This window comes from Bos taurus, chromosome 9 (assembly GCF_002263795.3).
Source record: "Bos taurus isolate L1 Dominette 01449 registration number 42190680 breed Hereford chromosome 9, ARS-UCD2.0, whole genome shotgun sequence".
Lineage (NCBI taxonomy): Eukaryota > Metazoa > Chordata > Mammalia > Artiodactyla > Bovidae > Bos > Bos taurus.
The window spans coordinates 65,462,528-65,483,557 of NC_037336.1; the positions used below are offsets into that span (position 1 = coordinate 65,462,528).

General features: G+C 37.5%; 1 protein-coding gene across 1 annotated transcript in view; it reads right to left on the reverse strand.

The window, feature by feature from the left end:
* CYB5R4 (cytochrome b5 reductase 4) overlaps positions 1 to 21,030 on the reverse strand; it is a 117,053-nt gene that overhangs the window by 36,011 nt on the left and 60,012 nt on the right. The window contains exons 5-10 of the mRNA NM_001038159.1: positions 18,961 to 18,990; positions 16,042 to 16,102; positions 11,848 to 11,905; positions 9,943 to 10,036; positions 6,144 to 6,176; positions 435 to 557 (exon numbers count right to left, since the gene is read on the reverse strand). Of these exons, the coding sequence (NP_001033248.1) occupies positions 435 to 557; positions 6,144 to 6,176; positions 9,943 to 10,036; positions 11,848 to 11,905; positions 16,042 to 16,102; positions 18,961 to 18,990 (399 nt within the window). The remainder of the gene's footprint in view (positions 1 to 434; positions 558 to 6,143; positions 6,177 to 9,942; positions 10,037 to 11,847; positions 11,906 to 16,041; positions 16,103 to 18,960; positions 18,991 to 21,030) is intronic.

Genomic DNA, 21,030 nt, shown 5'->3' on the forward strand with positions numbered 1-21,030 from the left:
CAAACCCAATGCCCCATTTCAATTCTTTAGAAAGAGATACACAGAGAAGGCGATGGCACCCCACTCCAGTACTCTTGCCTGGAAAATCCCATGGATGGAGGAGCTTGGTAGGCTGCAGTCCATGGGGTCTCGAAGAGTTGGACACGACTGAGCAACTTCACTTTCACTTTTCACTTTCATGCATTGGAGAAGGAAATGGCAACCCACTCCAGTGTTCTTGCCTGGAGAATCCCAGGGACAGGGGAGCCTGGTGAGCTGCCGTCTATGGGGTTGCACAGAGTTGGACACGACTGAAGCGACTTAGCAGCAGCAGCAGCAGAAAGAGATACAAGGACCCTTTGGCTCACTCAAAGTGGCCCTCCAAATTCTGGTACAACTGAGCCACTGACATACATTTTCATGAACCCAGGACTCAAAATAACAGCATAGCCTACCTGTATCTTTCTTTGGAATAAATGAATTATGATTCTCCTGGGGATGACCAAGGCATTTCCAAGAAGTATTCTCTTTTTTCTTCAGGACGATCTCTATTTTTCCCACATTCTCAACAACTAGCACTGAAAAGAAGATAAACTCCATTTGTATTCATTGATATTAAATATGAGAGTTTATTTTTAAACCAGTCTCTCTCAAACAACCCAAATGCCCTGATCTGGTATGAATGACATTGATCATTAGTGAAATAAATAAAATTTTTGGTACATATTCCTCAAAATTGTTTATGCCTTATATGATGTTAAATCCAGTTTATCTTAAATTCAGACTAACGTCTTTCAAATTAATGTATCAGGGGCCAAACTAATACATAATGCTGGTTTTCATATAAGCTCAAATAGAGCCATGGCAACTAACACACAACTTAAAAAAAAAAAAAAACCTTAAATATACAAACTAGCCATTGAATGAATCGACAAAAGCAAATTTAATTTATACTGTATTAACATTTCTTGGGATCTGAGAGAGTCTTATGAGTGAATTCAGTAAACCAATATTGAGCTTAATAAACAGAAAACGCTCCAGGAGAATGAATCCCTATAAATTATCCTTATAATTATCAATCTTTGATAATTAAAAATGTTTTATATTATCTTATTTTTGAATATTTGAAACAGTTTAGAATATATGAATATAATATTAATCATATAATAAGCTTTATTTTTATTTTATTTTTTATTTTATTCTAAGTACATTTTTATTTTAAGGCCCTTTTAAGGAATGTGGGCATGAAAGGCCAGAAGACAGTCTTTTGATTATGGACAGTGAGATTCAAGAGGAAGCTTTTCTAGAGGATATTGACAGTGTGCTCAATACTGGAGAAGTACCTAATATTTTTGCAGCAGATGAAAAATAAGAAGTGATGAAGATAAATGCTTTTCAGGGAGTGCTGCTGCCAACTCAGAAAGGTTAGCTTGAAACTTTTCTATTCTTCAATATAAATATGGCTTGTGCAGAGAATTTTGGTAATCAAAAACTTTTTTTGTTTTTTTTTTAATTTAAAAAAGTTTTAAAAATATAAACTTATTTTAATTGGAGGCTAATTACTTTACAATATTGTAGTGGTTTTGAAATACATTGAAATGAATCTGCCATGGGTGTACATGTGTTTCCCCATCCTGAATCCCTCTCCCACTTCCCTCCTCATCCCATCCCTCTGGGTCATCCCAAGTACACCAGTCCTGAGGACCCTGTCTCATGCATTGAACCTGGACTGGCGATTCGTTTCACATATGATAATATACATGTTTCAATGCCATTCTTCCAAATCATCCCACCCTCGCCCTCTCCCACAGAGTCCAAAAGACTGTTCTATACATCTGTGTCTCTTTTGCTATCTCGCATATAGGGTTAGTATTACCATCTCTCTAAATTCCATATATATGCGTTAGTATACTGTATTGGTGTTTTTCTTTCTGGCTTACTTCATTCTGTATAATAGGCTCCAGTTTCATCCACCTCATGAGAACTGATTCAAATGTATTCTTTCTAATGGCTGAGTAATATTCCATTGTGTATATGTACCACAGCTTTCTTATCCATTCGTCTGCTGATGGACATCTAGGTTGATTACATGTCCTGGCTATTATAAACAGTGCTGCGATGAACAATGGGGTACATGTGTCTCTTTCAATTCTGGTTTCCTCAGTGTGTATGCCCAGCAGTGGGATTGCTGGGTCATATGGCAGTTCTATTTCCAGCTTTTTAAGGAATCTCCACACTGTTCTCCATAGTGGCTGTACTAGTTTGCATTCCCACCAACAGTGTAAGAGGGTTCCCTTTTCTCCATACCCTCTCCAGCATTTATTGCTTGTAGGCTTTTAGATAGCAGCCATTCTGACTGGCCATTGACCTCACTGCAGTTTTGATCTGCATTTCTCTGACAATGAGTGATGCTGAGCAGCTTTTCATGTGTTTGTTAGCCATCTGTATGTCTTCTTTGGAGAAATGTCTATTTAGTTCTTTGGCCCATTTTTTGATTGGGTCATTTATTTTTCTGGAATTGAGCTGCAGGAGTTGCTTGTATATTTTTGAGATTAATTCTTTGTCAGTTGCTTCATTTGCTATTATTTTCTCCCATTCTGAAGGCTGTCTTTTCACCTTGCTTATAGTTTCCTTTGTTGTGCAAAAGCTTTTAAGTTTAACTAGGTCCCACTTGTTTATTTTTGTTTTTATTTCCAATATTATGGGAGGTGGATCATAGAGGATCCTGCTGTGATTTATGTCGGAGAGTGTTTTGCCTATGTTTTCCTCTAGGAGTTTTATAGTTTTTGGTCTTACGTTTAGATCTTTAATCCATTTTGAGTTTATTTTTGTGTACGGTGTTCAAAAGTGTTCTAGTTTCATTCTTTTACAAGTGGTTGACCAGTTTTCCCAGCACCACTTGTTAAAGAGATTGTCTTTTCTCTGTTGTATATTCTGGCCTACTTTGTCAAAGATAAGGTGTCCATAGGTGCGTGGATTTATCTCTGGGCTTTCTATTTTGTTCCATTGATCTATATTTCTGTCTTTGTGCCAGTAGCATACTGTCTTGATGACTGTGGCTTTGTAGTAGAGCCTGAAGTCAGGGAGGTTGATTCCTCCAGTTCCATTCTTCTTTCTCAAGATTGCTTTGGCTATTCGAGGTTTTTTGTATTTCCATACAAATTGTGAAATTATTTGTTCTAGCTCTGTGAAAAATACTGTTGGTAACTTGATAGGGATTGCATTGAATCTATAGATTGCTTTGGGTAGTATACTCATTTTCACTATATTGATTCTTCTGATCCATGAACATGGTGTATTTCTCCATCTATTAGTGTCCTCTTTGATTTCTTTCACCAGTGTTTTATAGTTTTCTATATATAGGTCTTTTGTTTCTTTAGGTAGATATATTCCTAAGTATTCTATTCATTTCATTGCAATGGTGACTGGAATTGTTTCCTTAATTTCTTTCTGTTTTCTCATTGTGAGTGTATAGGAATGCAAGGGATTTCTGTGTGTTAATTTTATATCCTGAAACTTTACTATATTCATTGATTAGCTCTAGTAATTTTCTGGTGGAGTCTTTAGGGTTTTCTATGTGGAGGATCATGTCACCTGAAAACAGTGAGAGTTTTACTTCTTCTTTTCCAATCTGTATTCCTTTTATTTCTTTTTCTTCTCTGATTGCTGTGGCCAAAACTTTCAAAACTATGTTGAATAGCAGTGGTGAAAGTGGGCACCCTTGTCTTGTTCCTGACTCTAGGGGAAATGCTTTCAATTTTTCACCATTGAGGATAAAGTTTGCTGTGGGTTTGTCATATATAGCTTTTATTATGTTGAGGTATGTTCCTTCTATTCCTGCTTTCTGTAGGGTTTTTTTTTTCTTTAATCATAAGTGGATGTTGATTTTGTCAAAGGCTTTCTCTGCATCTTGAGATAATCACATGGTTTTTATCTTTCAATTTGTTAATGTGGTGTATTATGTCGATTGATTTGCAGATATTGAAGAATCCTTGCATTCCTGGGATAAAGCCCACTTGGTCATGATGTATGATCTTTTTAATGTGTTGTTGGATTCTGTTTGCTAGAATTTTATTAAGGATTTTTACATCTATGTTCATCAGTGATATTGGCCTGTAGTTTTCTTTTTTTGTGGCATCTTTGTCTGGTTTTGGTATTAGGGTGATGGGGCTTCATAGAATGAGTTTGGAAGTTCACCTTCCTCTGCAATTTTCTGAAAGAGTTTGAGTAGGATAGGTGTTAGCTCTTTTCTAAATTTTTGGTAGAATTCAGCTGTGAAGCCATCTGGTCCTGGGCTTTTGTTTGTTGGAAGATTTCTGATTACAGTTTCAATTTCCGTGCTTGTGATAGGTCTGTTAAGATTTTCTATTTCTTCCTGGTTCAGGTTTGGAAAGTTGTATTTTTCTAAGAATTTGTCCATTTCTTCCAAGTTGTCCATTTTACCGGCACATCGCTGCTGACAGTAGTCTCTTATGATCCTTTGTATTTCTGTGTTGTCTGTTGTGATCTCTCCATTTTCATTTCTAATTTTGTTGATTTGATTATTCTCCCTTTGTTTCTTGAGTCTGGCTAATGATTTGTCAATTTTATTTATCCTCTCAAAGAACCAGCTTTTGGCTTTGTTGATATAATAAGCTTTAAAAGGTGATTATATTTTATGAATTAAATGTGTTTTTAAATATTTAAAGTATATTTCTTTTTGCCTTTAGAAACAATATTAGTCTTCCTCACTGTAAACATAGAAATCAGCAGCAATTTAACAACTTTTAAAGACAGCATAGTCGGATGAATTCAATTCCATGAGCACTGATTTGAAGCTTAATAGACAAAAAAGTCCTTGACTTCAAAGAGTTTAATTAATATAATTTATAGATGGGGAACACATGTATACTAATTAAATTAAAATAAAATAAAATAAAATAAAACTAGCTTGAACATCAGGAAGTTCAAAAAAAAAAAAAAAGAACTTACTATGGTGTATATAGAAAAAGGAAGGTACAGAACCAGTGTAATGTAATCTCACAGTGCTTTAAAACGAGAAACCACATATATACAAATATAGAGTAGAATATTATTCAGCCTTAAAAAAGGGAATCCTGATAGCTGTAACAATCTATGATAAACCTAGAGGGCATTATACTAAGTGAAGTAAATAAAACAGAGAAGACAAATACTGCATGGTATCACTCATATGTGCAAATTAAAAAAAAAAGTCAAACTCAAAGAAAGAGTAGCAAAACAGTGCCAGGTGTCAGGGGTGAGGGGGAGATAGGAAGAGGTTGACAAAAGAGTATGAAATTTCAGCTATAAGGTGAATAAGGTCTGAAGATTTCATGTATAACATGGTGACTGCAGTTTGAAGATTTCATGTATAACATGGTGACTGCAGTTGATGATACTGTCTTATATAACTGAAATTATACAAAAGGTAAACATGTGAGATGATGGATGTGTTAATTTGATTGTGTGAATCTTCACAATGTATACCTTTATTGAATCAACATGTTGTATACTTTAAATCTTTAAATAGATCACAATTTTGTTAATTATATCTCAATAAAGCTAAAGAAAAAAAAAAACTACCATTCTCTGATGAGTCTTCTATTGTTAAACAGCTGTGTAAAATCCATTGTACATTTATATGTAATGATATACATAATTTAATATGCTTTGGGTCTTCTGCATTGCAAGCAGACGCTTTACCATCTGAGCTACCAGGGAAGTCCTTGTTAACATTAAATATTTATATATACACCTAAGAAAAACTTGTCTGGTCACATATATTTCTATAAGCTACACGTCAGGAGTAGGGCAGGAGGGAAGAATGGAAGACAAGAATTTTTTTTCTAATGAGAGGAAATGAAAAGGGCACAGATGAAATGAATAAGGGAAAAGGAACAAGGGGTAGGAGGAACTGAAACCAGAGGGAAAAGGTATATTTAAAAATTAACATATATGTTTATATAGAAAACATCATATCCCTGTTCTGCAACATGAAAATATACATGTGAACAATAAGACAAACTGCTGTCCCCTCATACATGCATATGTATATGTGTGTATATGTACATACATACATTACATTGGTAGCTGTGCCCCCATGGGTGTGTATGTATGTGTGTGTGTGTGTATATGTACATACATACATAATGTTGGTAGCTTACCAGAAAAATCTTCTTGAATCTCATGACTCAGGGCTGGAGAAAAAGAAAAAAAAATTCAGTTAAGATCCAACTTCAATTCCTACAGTCTACAAACACGGTATATGATCATTTAAATGGTTCTTTCATGCACTATTTTTTTCAAATCTCTCAAACATATCCTAAGAAACCATAAGAAAAACTGAATGCAACCAAAATGTATATACTTTGAGAAAAAATATTTAAATATATTCTTTTAGTTGTTCCATTTCTCTCCTTATTAACTAAAGAGTAAATATTCAGTTGCCCACAAGTGGGTAACCCACACTGGTTTAAGGGTGGTCCCAGCCTGACAAATCCTACAAACCAAGAAAGGAGCAGGGCAGGGAGAGAGGCAGCACATGAAACACACAAGCTCCAGGGTGTGCACAAGTACATGTGAGGGTAGGCCAGGTCTGGGTCTGGATAAATTTTTCTTTTCTTATTGTTCTCTAAGTTGGATAGTCATTTAGAAGAACTGTACAAAAAAGATCTTCACGACCCAAATAATCACGACGGTGTGATCACTCAACTAGAGCCAGAAATCCTGGAATGTGAAGTCAAGTGGGCCTTAGGAAGCATCACTACAAACAAAGCTAGAGGAGGTGATGGAATTCCAGTTGAGCTATTTCAAATCCTAAAAGATGATGCTGTGAAAGTGCTGCACTCAATATGCCAGCAAATTTGGAAAACTCAGCAGTGGCCACAGCACTAGAAAAGGTCAGTTTTCATTCCAATCCCAAAGAAAGGCAATGCCAAAGAATGCTCAAACTACCACACAATTGCACTCATCTCACATGCTAGTAAAGTAATGTTCAAAATTCTCTAAGCCAGGCTTCAGCAATATGTGAACTGTGAACTTCCAGATGTTCAAGCTGGTTTTAGAAAAGGCAAAGGAACCAGAGATCAAATTGCCAATATCCACTGGATCATTGAAAAAGCAAGAGTTTCAGAAAAACATCTATTTCTGTTTTACTGACTATGCCAAAGCCTGTGACCGTGTGGATCACAATAAACTGTGGAAAATTCTTCAAGAGATGTGACTACCAGACCAACTGACTTGCCTCTTGAGAAACCTGCATGCAGGTCAGAAAGCAACAGTTAGAACTGGACATGGAACAACAGACTGGTTCCAAATAGGAAAAGGAGTACGTCAAGGCTGTATATTGTCACTCTGCTTATTTAACTTCTATGCAGAATACATTATGAGAAACACTGGGCTAGATGAAGCACAAGCTGGAATCAAGATTGCTGGGAGAAATATCAATAACCTCAGATATATGCAGATGACACCACCCTTATGGCAGAAGTGAAGAAAAACTAAAAAGCCTCTTGATGAAAGTAAAGCGGAGAGTGAAAAAGTTGGCCTAAAGCTCAACATTCAGAAAACTAAGATCATGGCATCCAGTCCCATCACTTCATGGGAAATAGATGGGGAAACAGTGGCTGACTTTATTTTTTGAGGCTCCAAAATCACTGCAGATGGTGATTGCAGCCATGAAATTAAAAGATGTTTACTGCTTGGAAGGAAAGTTATGACCAACCTAGACAGCATATTAAAAAGCAGAGACATTATTTGTCAACAAAGGTCCGTCTACCAGTCAAGGCTATGGTTTTTCCAGTAGTCATGAATGGATGTGAGAGCTGGACTATAAAGAAAGCTGAGCACCAAAGAATTGATGCTTTTGAACTGTGGTGTTAGAGAAGACTCTTGAGGGTCCCTTAGACTGCAAGGAGATTCAACCAGTCCATCCTAAAAGAGATCAGTTCTGGGTGTTCATTGGAAGGACTGATGTTGAAGCTGCTCCAATACTTTGGCTACCTGATGCCAAGAGCTGACTCATTTGAAAAGAGCCTGATGCTGGGTAAGATTGAGGGCAGGAGGAGAAGGGGAAGACAGAGGAAGAGATGTTTGGGTGGCATCGCTGACTCAGCAGACATGAGTTTGGGTAAACTCCGGGAGTTGGTGATGGACAGGAAGGCCTGGCGTACTGTGGTTCATGCGGTCGCAAGAGTCAGACATGACTGAGTGACTGAACTGAACTGAACTGTGTGTCACACACTTTGCAGATGCTGTGGGTACCACAGTTAGGGAAAGGGAAAAATCTGTGCCTTTCCAGAACTTACATCCCAGAAGGGGGAGATGAAGTATTTTTACAAACATCTGTTCTCAAGTTCTCTGTTAATATGCTTCTGTGAAACTTCCCATTTTGACTCTGATTTAATATTAGCAACCAGGAGTTTCACATTTTTGACCGTGGAGCTTTCGTTTTCTCATACGTGTGCTAGCTACAGTTAGCTACGACGTGAACAGCACTAGCCATAAAATATTTGAAACATAATAAATGCTGACACAAAAGTCTTTGTTAAAAAAAAAAAAAAACATGACGGAGCTAATGAATAATATATACTTTTTTAGACATCTGAGTTTTTTGTTAAAACTCTCCCTAAGAGGCAATGTATATTAGATCTTACGCAGGTAAAAAATAAGATAGGATGTACTTCCAGAAGAAAGGTGTAAGAATTGAGGTTGATTAATCTAATGAATGGGGGAAAATAAGAAACAAAAAACATTTGTCAACTTCAATCAAATTTAGGAATAAATGTCCTTCATTAAGAAAACCATGAGCAGAATCCCAAGTCAGCTGAGATCTGGAGATTTTCAGTTTGTTTTACAAAAGTAAACAGAACATTCTTTACATAAGAATGCATGCTTAAGATACAGTTTTCTTCTTGTTGTTTTGGTTTGTTTCCTTTTTACTTTTTAACTGGAATATTACTTTCTTTGAAGGAGAAAAGGATGAAATCCTAGAGTCATTACAGGTGAGAAATGGATTAGGAATCTGCTACTAATACCTTTGATTCCAGATTTCAGTCCTGAGTTCTTTCTCCTGATATATCTGCAACCTCTCAAAACAGACAGAAGTGAATTATATGGTTGGGCTCTGGCTGTGAAGGGACAGGCACTGGAGGGTATAGTACAACCTTGTGGCCTAGGCTACTGTGATGTAGCCTCTGACTTCCCATGACAGAGCTGGCAGGAGACAGGCCAGGAAGAGTGCCTGGTGATGTCCACTCAGCAGGAGCACATGACAGGCAGGCCTCTGGAGATGTGTTTGCAGGTATTAAGTAATATGATCTTACAAAGCTGGGCCAGCAAGTATTTCATATGACTGATTTCGATCACATCTAATCAAACTGTTTAAACTTGGGAAAAGTGAGGTCATACTGCCATTTGCTAGCCCTTTCACTAGTCTAAAGAAATAATGGGGAAAAAACAAACAAACAAACAAACAAACCCCAAAACTGATCATAAAATGATAAACCAGGCTTCTCTGGTGCCTCAGTGATGAAGACCTGCCAATGCAGGAGACACAGGTTTGATCCTAGCCCAGAAGTTCCAACACGCCATGGAGCAGCTGGGCCCGCGCACCACAACTATTGAGCCTGTGCCCTAGAGCCCGGGAGCCATAACTACGGAGCCCATGTGGCACAACTGCTAAAGCCCGCATGCCCCGGAATCCATGCTCCACAGGAAGAGAAGACACCACAAGAAGAAGCCTATGCACTGCAGCTAGAGAGCAGACCCCACTCGCCACAACTAAGAGAAAGTCCACAGAGGAACAAAGACCCAGCACAGCTAAAAATAAGTAAATAAATCTTTAAAATGACAAACCAAAATGACAGTAGCAGATAAAATATTATAGTTTATCAAGACTCTACAACCAGTTATGACTATACTGTAACAAAAGTTGTTTCCATGAATATAGAATAAGTTACTTACCAACATGTACAAGGTATGAATAATCCTTGATAACTGTCTCGGCTCTAAAGGAATCATCCCGATGATCAACTATTACTGAATCTAAGTTGATATCCTTAAACAGAAATAGAAAAGGAAAATAAACTTTTTTCTAAACTCTATCACTATACATTTAAGTGTACAGTGGAAGTTCACATGGTAATTATTTACAGAGCCCACAAGCTAAACCCACATTACTCCTGTTTTTCGCTCTCTCATAGCACATTCTTCTCCTTCAAAGCATACATCATAATTTTAACTACATATGTGTCTATGCTTAATGTCTACCTTACGCACTCATCTGTAAACTCTAAGCATAAGGGACTGTCTTAACACAACTTCTTAAGCTCAGCTTATCAAAAAAAAATGTATCACTAACAACTTTTCAGATGTCTCTAGTTTCTACATAGCTTTGATGCAAGTTATTTTTCTGCCTTTCATTTACACAAGGAACACATCTTTCAACATAGTAGGCTCCCCCTTCCCCTCAGTCAGCCACCCTCTGTGCCTCACTGGTATCACCAATGGGAAGAGACGGATCCCAGGTTCCCTAGGCCCTGCCCTCTTGGTTCTAGACTGCTTGGTGAGGAGGAAGTAGGAAGTGGGACATGCAGTGCCTCTGGACATCCTGGCTCTTTCAGGCAGAGGCTGGACACTCCGGCGGGAACATCAAATCCTACTTCAGGAGGAGGAGGAACTCACTCACTCAGATACAGTTCTGCCATGGCAGAAGTAGCATGAATTCTCAGGAATCCTTGGCTGCCAGAATTTCTCTCTAAATCTCTATGGTTCCTCAAGTGTGGAGACCCTGCAGGCTGCTGGAGGATGTGCCTGGAGATGGTGTAAGTTGCCTGCTTATTCATCTGATTTTCCAGGTTGGACTGTAAGCCTGGTGAGGTCTCAGTCTCTATGAATCTGGCCCACCTGTAGATTTCTGAATTCTACAGCAGTGTCCAGAATGAAGCAGTGTTCAATAAATAATGAATGAGTTAATTCCCTAATTTTAGTTTCCAGAGGACATCTAAAGCTGGTTAGCAGCTTAAGCGTACTAAGACACAGCAATCCTCTCTCCTGTCTCTTGAATTCCAATTCAAGTGCAGGAAATCAGTTCATATGGTGAAGTTAAACTGCGACTCTCACTGCTGTTCAGTTCAGTTCATTTGTTCACTCGTGTACGACTCTTTCCGACCTGATGGACCGCAGCATGCCAGGCTTCCCCGTCCCATTATCAATTCCCAGAACTTGCTCAAACTCATGTCCATTGAGTTGGTGATGCCATCCAACCATCTCTTCCTCTGTCATCCCCTTCTCCTCCTGCCTTCAATCTTTCCCAGCATCAGGGTCTTTTCCAATGAGTCAGTTCTTCGCATCAGGTGGCCAAAGTATTGGGATTTCAGCTTCAGCATCAGTCCTTCCAATGAATATTCAGGACTGATTTCCTTTAGAATTGACTGGTTTGATCTCCTTGCAGTCCAAGGGTAACAGTCCACTGCTGTTATCCATGCATAAAAACAAACAAAATCACAGAAGAGCATATAAAATAATGGGTTGGCTGAAAGTTTTCTTCAGGTTTTTGTACGATGTTATGGAAAAACTGGATCGAACTTCTTGGCCAACCCACTACTTTCTGTTTTTTTTCCTGAGATGCTATGGCATGTTTGTTAAGAGCATATACTATGGAGCCAGCCTGTCTGGGATCAAAATGTTAGATCTCCCATTTACTGTGTGACTCTGCTAAACTACCTAATCTCTGTTTCCTCACTTGTAAAATAGGGATAATGAAAGGATCTATCTCATAGAATTGCTGTAAGTTAATACAAGATGAGTGCTCAGAAATGTGCCTGCATGTAGCTTTTTATTTTTTTCTGATGTTAAAAACTTGTTTACCTTCTGTTTAGTATATATGACGATGGTGACTAAAGAGTCTGTTTGGAACCAGTCATAGCTGTAAAATATTCAAAAAAGAATGAATAATTATATGCATTAACATAAATTAACCATTAAAGATATAATTTTAAAATATATACAATCAAAAAAACATACAATATAACACAATAGATACATGATTTAAAACATTTATTTTGAAACCTACAGTAAGAAATACATTTTTGGAAACTTTTTCACTAAATAATCAGACTCGCAATTATTTCTTAATTTAAAATGCCTATACTTCCATGTTCATGCCCCAACCATTAATGCCAAAGCAGCTGAGGTTAACCAATTCTTTGAAGACCTACAAGACCTTCTAGAATTAACACCAAAAGCAGATGTCCTTTTCATCATAGGAGACTAGAATGCAAAAGTAGGAAGTCAAGAGATATCTGGAGTAACAGGCAAGTTTGGCCTTGAAGTACAAAATGAAGCAGGGCAAAGGCTAACAGAGTTTTGTCAAGAGAACACACTGGTCATAGCAAACACCCTCTTCCAATGACACAAGAGATGACTCCACACATAGACATCACCAGATGATCAATACTGAAATCAGGTTGATTATAATCTTTGCAGCCAAAGATAGAGAAGCTCTATACAGTCAGCAGAAATAAGACCTGGAGCTGACTGTGGCTCATGAGCTCTTCACTGCGAAATTCAGGCTTAAATTGAAGAAAGTAGGGACACTTTCCTAGTGTCCCTAGGAACATTAGGCCAAACACTAGGCCATTCAGATATGACCTAAATCAAAAGCCTCATGATTTTACAGTGGAAATGACAAACAGATTCAAGGGATCAGATCTGGTACACAGACTGCCTGAAAAACTATGGACAGAGGTTTGTAACATTGTACAGCAGGTGTTGATCAAAATTACCCCAAAGAAAAAGAAAGGCAAGAAGGTAAACTGGTTGTCTAAGGAGGTTTTACAAAGAGCTGATGAAAGAAGAGAAGCCAAAGGCAAAGGAAAAAGGAAAGATATACCCATCTGAATGCAGAGTTCCAGAGAATAGTAAGGAGAGAAAAGAAAGCCTTCTTACGTGAACAATGCAAAGAAAAGAGGTAAACAATAGAATGGAAAAGAACAGAAATCCCTTCATGAAAATTGGAGATATCAAGGGAAAATTTCATTCAAGAATGGGCACGATGAAACGACAGAAATGGCAAGGACCTAAGAGAAACAGAAGAGATTAAGAAGAGGTGGTAATAAAACACAGAAGAACTATACAAACAATATTGCAGTGACCCAAATAACGACAATGGTGTGGTCACTCACCTAGAGCCACACATCCTGGAGTGTGAAGTCAAGAGGGCCTTAGAAAGCATTACACCAACAAAGCTAGTAGAGGTGATGGAATTCGAGCTGAACTATTTCAAATCCTAAAAGATGATGCTGTTAAAGTCAGCTCAATACATCAGCAAATTTGGAATACTCAGCAGTGGCCACAGGACTGGAAAAGGTCAGTTTTCATTCCAATACCAAAGAATGTTCAAACAACCATAAAAGTGCACTCATTTCACATGCTAGCAAGGTAATACTCAAGATCCTTCAAGCTAGGCTTTAGCAGTATGTGAACCAAGAAATTCCCGACGTACAAGCTGAATCTAGAAAAGGCAGAAGAATCAGAGATCAAAATTGCCAACATCCATTAGAGAAAGCAAGAGAATACCAGAAAAGCATCTACTTCTCGTCACTGACTATGTTAAAGCCTTTGACTGTGCTGATCACAACATACTGGAAAATTCTTAAAGAGATGGGGATACTAGACTAACTTACCTGTCTCCTGAGAAATCTGTATGCAGGTCAAGAAGTCAAGAAGCAATAGTTAGAACTGGACATGGAAAATAGACTGGTTCAAAAATTGGGAAAGGAGTATGTCAAGTCTGTATACCGCCACCCTGCTTATTTAACTTATATGCAGAATACCATGCAAAATGCCAGGTTGGATGAATCACAAACTGGAATCAAGATTGCTGGCAGTAATATCAATAACCTCAGACATGCAGATGATACTACTAATGGCAGAAATCAAAGAGGAACTAAAGAGCCTCTTGATGAGGGTAAAAAAGGAGAGTGAAAAAAGCTGGCTTAAAATTCAACATTAACAAAATGAAGATTGTGGCATCTGGTCCCATCACTTCATTGCAAATAGAAGGGGAAAAAATGGAAGATTTTATTTTCTTGGTCTCCAAAATCACTACAGATAATGACTGCAACCATGAAATTAAAAGACATTTGTTCCTTGGAAGGAAAGCTATCATAAACCTATACAGCATATTACAAAGCAGAGACATCACTTTGCTGACAAAGGTCTGTATAATCAAAGCTATGGTTTTTCCAATAGTCATGTACAGATGTGAAAGCTGGACAATAAAAATGGCTGAACGCCAAAGAATTGATGCTTTTGAACTGTGGTGCTGGAGAAGACATTTGAGAGTCCGTTGGACTGCAAGGAGATGAAACAAGTCAATCCTAAAGGAAATCATGAGTATTCAATAGAAGGACTGATGCTGAAGCTCCAATAATTTGGCCACCTGATAGGAAGAGTTGACTCCCTGGAAAAGACCCTGATGCTGGGAAAGATTGAGGGCATGAGGAGAAGGGTGACAGAGGATAAGATGGATGGATGGCATCACTGACTCAATGACCACGAGTTTGAGCAAACTCCAGGAGATGGTGAAGGACAGGGAAGAATAGCTTGCTGTACTCCATGGGGCTGCAAGGAGTCAGATACAACTTAGTAACTGAACAACAACAATACTTCACGTATACCAGCAAATACATGGACATATACTACAGGTATACCAACTTGGATAAAAACAAACCACCTCCTTGACAAGACACTTTTTATAAAGGTTACACATCTAAAATGCCTTGTATCAGAGCAATAACACAACATATTTTCTGAAGGAAAATGACAAAATCTACATGCTTATTACCTTGACTCTTTCCTGTCACAAATATATTACCCACGAAATTAACTCACCAAGGATGTTTAACAGTCAACAGCAAAAATTTAAGGAAAAGCTACATCATCTGTTTTGTAAAACTTCTGATCAAATTGATTTAGTTTTTGTTCTTATTACCTGTATACAGGCCCCCAGTGTGAATCTTACAAGAGATACCCCGAGGCCCTTAACTTAAAATTGTATATGAAATAACTTAACAGATATAACAAGTATAGCAGGATGCTACTGTTACAGACTCATCTTGTGGGGAAAGGTGGTAAGAGAAAAATGACAAATAATACACATAACCCTAGGGCATGTGAAATATCATTAACAAAATTATACATGGATTGCTTAATTTACTAAGACAGTGCAATACATTTCCAAGAATTTTCATTAAAAAACTGATAAAACAAACTAGACATGCAAAATAATGCTGTTGTTGTTTAGTTGCTAAGTTGTGTCTGACTCTTCTGCAACCCCATGGACTGTAGCCTGCCAGGCTCCTCCTCTGTGCATGGGATTTCCCAGGCAAGAATACTGGAGTGAGTTGCCATTTCCTTCTCTAGAGGATCTTCCCGACACAGGGGATGAACCTGCATCTCCTGCATTAGCAGAAGGATTCTTGACCACTGAGCCACTAGGGAAGCATATTACAGTTGAATAAATTATGGATACTTGATCAATTTCCATCATACGATGGAATACAGACCAGAAAATGCCTTTGCAGAATATTTCATGACATACAAAATTGATCACATAATATACTGTAATACCAATACTGTCAGAATAATACGGAAATAGGTACTACATGAATCAAAGTGGATAGAATAAACCAAATACTAAGAGTATATATTTAGGGTTGATGGGACCGACTTTTATCACTTTCTTTTGTATTTCCCTGTGTTTCTAAGTTTGCTACCATGAATATATATGTGATAATCAGAAAAAAATTGTTTTAAATAGTTCTTTTTTAAGTTGTGGTGTTTAAAATGGGTTAAACTTCAGTTATGCTAAAAGTTCATATTTAGGGAACAGCTCATTTTTCAACAATGCCTGATAAATGAGGCAGTGCAGTTCTTGTATCAAAAAAGCATGATTAATATAATAAGCAATAAATCAAACTTAGAGCCATTTTTTTTTAATGTGCATATTTTGGTGTAGAACTGATTAAGCTTTAAAGAAAGTAAAATTAGAAAGCATACCTTGGAGAACTAGGACCTTCTTTGGCAAGTGTATCTGTCACTTGGCTCTGAGGAAGCATGCCTTCACAAAGAAAAATAAACAAAATAGCTACAGTTCATCTATGTTGCATTTTTCTTTTTTTCACCCCATCTCTCCAGTAAACTTCTTATTGAAATATTATAAAAGGAGACAAGTCATAAATATACTACTCAATGAATTTCCATCTGTAAAACATACCCTTGTAACCATCACCCTCCCTGTGCCCTTCCATTCACCACCTCTCCCCCAAGATAATCACTATTCTGACTTTTAACATCATGATTAGTTTTTGCCTGCATTTGGCCTTTATGAAAAAGTGGAATCATAAAACATGCTTTCTTTTGGTCTGGGTTTTTGGGACAGTTCCATAGACGTTACAGTTAATGTCAAATTAGCATGATTAATAGTAAGCAATGAGTCAGGTCTGGAGTTTTCTGAGATGTTATCCATGCTGCTGAATGCATTAGTAGTTTGTTCTGTTTTACTACTGAGTATTATTATACTCTCTCAATATACCATATACCATATATTAGAATCTATTCATTCTACTGTTGATGGATATTTGGGCAGTTTTTGGTGATTATGTATAGTGCTGTTATTAATATTCTTGGTACATGTACACACTCATTCTTAAAGAACATCCATCTACATATCTGGTAGGTATACAGGACATGAGTATGTTCAGCTTTAGTAAATACTGCTAAACAGTTTTCCAAAAAGGTCATATCAACTTACAATTTTTACCATAAGGGTATGGATGCCTGGTTGCTCCAATACCTTGCTGACACGTGGTATTCTGTCTTTTTCATTTTAGATTTTCTTGTGGGTGTGTCTCAACATCACATTTTAAATGCCCACCAAGGCTCTGGTTTTTGAATTGTTTTTGAAAACTCTGAGAACAGGGAAGAGCTTCAGAGATTCTGTAAACATGAACTATTTTTCTTCTACAATGGGAGTGTACTCTTTGTGCAGGAAAAAAAAAATTAGGCTTTGGCGAGTCTTAGAATTCTCAATTAGAAGGCATGGTAATTATACAAAGTCAGTGTTGGGAGGCACCTAGGAGACACGGTAGTTTAGAGGTTTTCAAGATTCTTCTTATCCAGAGAACCTTCTGTTAAAACACGAGAGAATTGATGGACTTATGTCAATTTGAAGAGACTGGGTCTCTAGAGGAATGCTGGCTTCAGTGTTTTAAATGACGTTTAAATGATGACACAGAAAGCAGGCAGATGACATCTGTAAATATGCAGACTTAACCATATACACTTATATGTCAAATATTTGAGGCATACATATTCATATAAAAGAGGTAACTGTGCTGGCCAGACCACTGGACAATGTAATATCACATTTTTAAGGCCACTGTTAACTGACATGTTAAGTGCCATGCACCCAAAGGAAAGCAATGTGGTGGGAAAGAAAATAGCCAATCAGTAATTAGCCTTTAAGGAAAGGCTGTTTGCCTAGTATCATGTAAGAGTAAAGTATCAGCTGAAACCCAAGAACAGCCCTTCTTTTAATGCGGTGACCCTGCCAGACAAACAACTTCAGGTGGCACATCACACACTGCATGTATTAGTCTATAAGAAGACTGTTTCCTCTACTTGAAAATGAAGAGGTAATTCATCTGGCAATCTAGCTTGTTAGCTGAATTTCTACAACTTTCTTGTCCAAAACAGAAAGGAAAAAAATACATTTTAAAACATATATTAGTATTACAGTTCAGTCAGAGTAGCCCCAGGCAGTTTTGAAAGTCTCACACCAAAGTTTTTGAGGAGGTTAGGGGTAGTGTCAGTCATGATTCCAAATCATAGTGAACGGCTGAGGAGAGCTGCCGAGCCCAGAGAAGAGGGGATTAACAGGCTACTCAGTATCTGCATAGACACTGGAGGAGAGCCCTGTGCCTGAGGGAGAGGTGCCCTCAGCCTGGCATCGGAGGGGGGAACTCCAAGTCAACGCAAGTATAGTTAAGTCCCCTACATAAGAACCTTCAAGTCTCGAACTTTCAAAGAGGCAAACGTGCATTCACGTGTCCAATCATGTAGGTCAGTTCATGTGTATAGTGTACACTGTCACATGCATGCATCCTCTACACGTGGTTGTGCTTTTGTGTGCTTTACTGTACAGTTCTGTATAGAGTGCATGTGTGCTAAGTTGCTTCAGTTGTGTCTGACTCTCTGAGACCCCATGGACTATAGCTTTCCAGCCTCCTCTGTCCATGAGATTCTCCAGGCAAGAATATAGGAGTGAGTTGCCATGCCTTCCTCCAAGGGATCTTCCCCACCAAGGGATTGAACCTGTATCTCCTTTGCCTTCTGCATTGGCAGCTGGGTTCTTTACTACTAGTGCCACCTGGGAAGCCGAGTACAGAGTATACTAGCACAGTATCTTTATTTTAAGCCCAGGATACTTGGAAGCAAGTGCAAAAGCAGCCGTGATGCAGCTGGTATTGCTGTACTTTTCAAAGTACTATAAGACTAAAAATGTTTTCTTTATTTTTTTTTAAATTTATTATTTGTGTGAAAAGTATTATAAACCTGTCATACACTATTATATAGCCTATTGTGTTAGTTGAGTACCTAGGCTAACTTTGTTGGACTTATGAACAAATTGGACTTATGAAGACACTCTCGGAACAGAACTCATTCGTATATAGGGGACTTACTGTATTCAAGTTGAGGACAGATGAACACAAGTTCAGAGATGCCATAGAAAGGACTATAGAAAGAGTCATGGCTTCAATAAGGGATCTACAGAGTCCTGTCAAATCCTCTAAGCTTAGCAAGTAAACACATCTTTTGCATAAAGATATCTAAATATCCCAAATAATTCTGTAAGGCATTTTGTATACAGTCATGTAAATATGATTCAGTTTTTTACTATAAATGTATACGACTTACCATTTAAGACTTTCTTTTCCTCATGATAGTCTGTACAACAGTTTAGGAAAATAAAAAAGTTAGGTTAAGAAAAGTGTAACATCAGAGCAGATCAGTTTATATTATTGACATAAGGATAACAGCCCTCTTCTAAAAGGGCTTTCTTTAACAAAAGCCCTGAGGAGAGAAATAAGGCTGATAAACAGATGGCCTATCTTTTAAGTAAGTCATTTCATCTCTGAAGACTGCCAAGTCATTTCTGCAGATGTTTGTCTCAGAATTCACTGGGCTTTCCCCTCCTTTTCTGGATTTTTCTCCCCTAATATCTTGGTGAATTTCTTTAGAAAGCACATAAAGACCCAAGTTTTCTCCAGGTTGTCATTATCTAAATTAGTCAAAACTATCCAAAATTTATTAGATTACACTTTATATCAGAAACATACATATTAACCCAAAGAAAGACACCTTACTACCTTACTCTCTTAACTAGGTGAGCACTTAAAATGATTATTCAAATTTAAATGGCCAAGTGCTGAAATACGGTAAGATTTTTACTTGTTTATCAGTACAATCAATCATTCGGGTTACAAGCCAGAAAAAGTTTAATGGGTATTTTCAGGATGGCAACCGGCTCACAAGTCTATATTATACCTTGATCACCACAAGTTTTATAACCATATGTCAAAACAAAACCATCAGCAAGTTGCCAGAGTTCTCTTAAAAAAAAGAACGCCAAGCTAACACAAAATATTCAAGAAGTAAACTGAATTAATAGACATTACTTGTTAACATGACATCACCTTGTTTTGTAGAAAAAGAAACCAAAATATGTACATCCAAGCTTTCAAATTCTTTTATATTTTAATTTTCAATCAACCAGAGACCTCATAAAATTACTACCACTTGTCACTCACATCATAAAATAACTATGATTAAGGAGGTCAGATAACCATTCTTTTATTTTCCCCATTTTACTGAAATAAGTTCAGAGCTGAAAGGGATCTTAACAACACACACCAAATTATCATCCATTCCTCTCACTGAAGGTTGAAAATAGAGGTCAGGACTTGAATGAAACCCACGGCTCTTCAGCAGTAAAGCTGAGGTTAAACTTTATATCCCCTGAACTGAACACCATTTTTCTTAATATGCCATTGAGAGAGTTAGTACTTTCTCAAAAGACACAAGGCCTAAAGACCATTTAAATTATGTCTCAAAATGGGTTTTGTTTCTCAACCTCTAGATAAAAATCTAGTCATTGGTTTGCAAGGGATCACTGATGGTCTGGGTTGGCAACTGACCTCCATCCAATTTCACCTGTCTTTGCTACTGTACTTGTGATCATTGGTTTTATCTTAAAACAAATAGCAAACTCACCATAACAAAAGTAAATTAAGTCTAATTTCAGTGCACAACATATTTGGCAGTTCAATGAATCTCATTGACCATGTAAAATAATTTGCTTTTATCTAAGAGACTCACAGATTTTAAACACTTCTTCCAAGTAATTTGTTTCTAGGGGGAAAAAAAATCATCTCCTATGATTATTTCCCATCTGATGTGAATTGATTTGAACCTGTCAGATCCTGCAACTGCTTGTTTTCTGAGCTTCTTTTTTTTTTTTTAATATAAGAAGTACCAGCAAGAAGAGAACCTACTTAAATGATCTAAAAAACCTTTAAAGCTCTACAAGTCTTATCTTTGCAATTCTTTTGGAAAACTGAGTCACAGAAATAAGAGAGATTATTATTTACTATGAAGCATAGTCACATCTGAGTTATTTTAGGCATGAGATACTTTCCTGTTTAACAAAAAACTTAACATTCTATCTTGTTAATTAATTCTACTATTTGGTTGGCTCCATGGCCAAGAAAATTTGCATCTTCTTATAACATTGGTTAGAGTGCATTACTCTGATAAGAGCCTCTGCTTTCTGGAAAATGAAAGCCATTCAGTCATGTCCAACTGTTTGAGAACCCATGGACTATAGCCCTCCAGGCTCCTCTGACCATGGAATTCTCCAGGCAAAAATACTGGAGTGGGTTGTCATTTCCTCCTCCAGGGGCTCTTCCCAATCCAAAGAGCGAACCA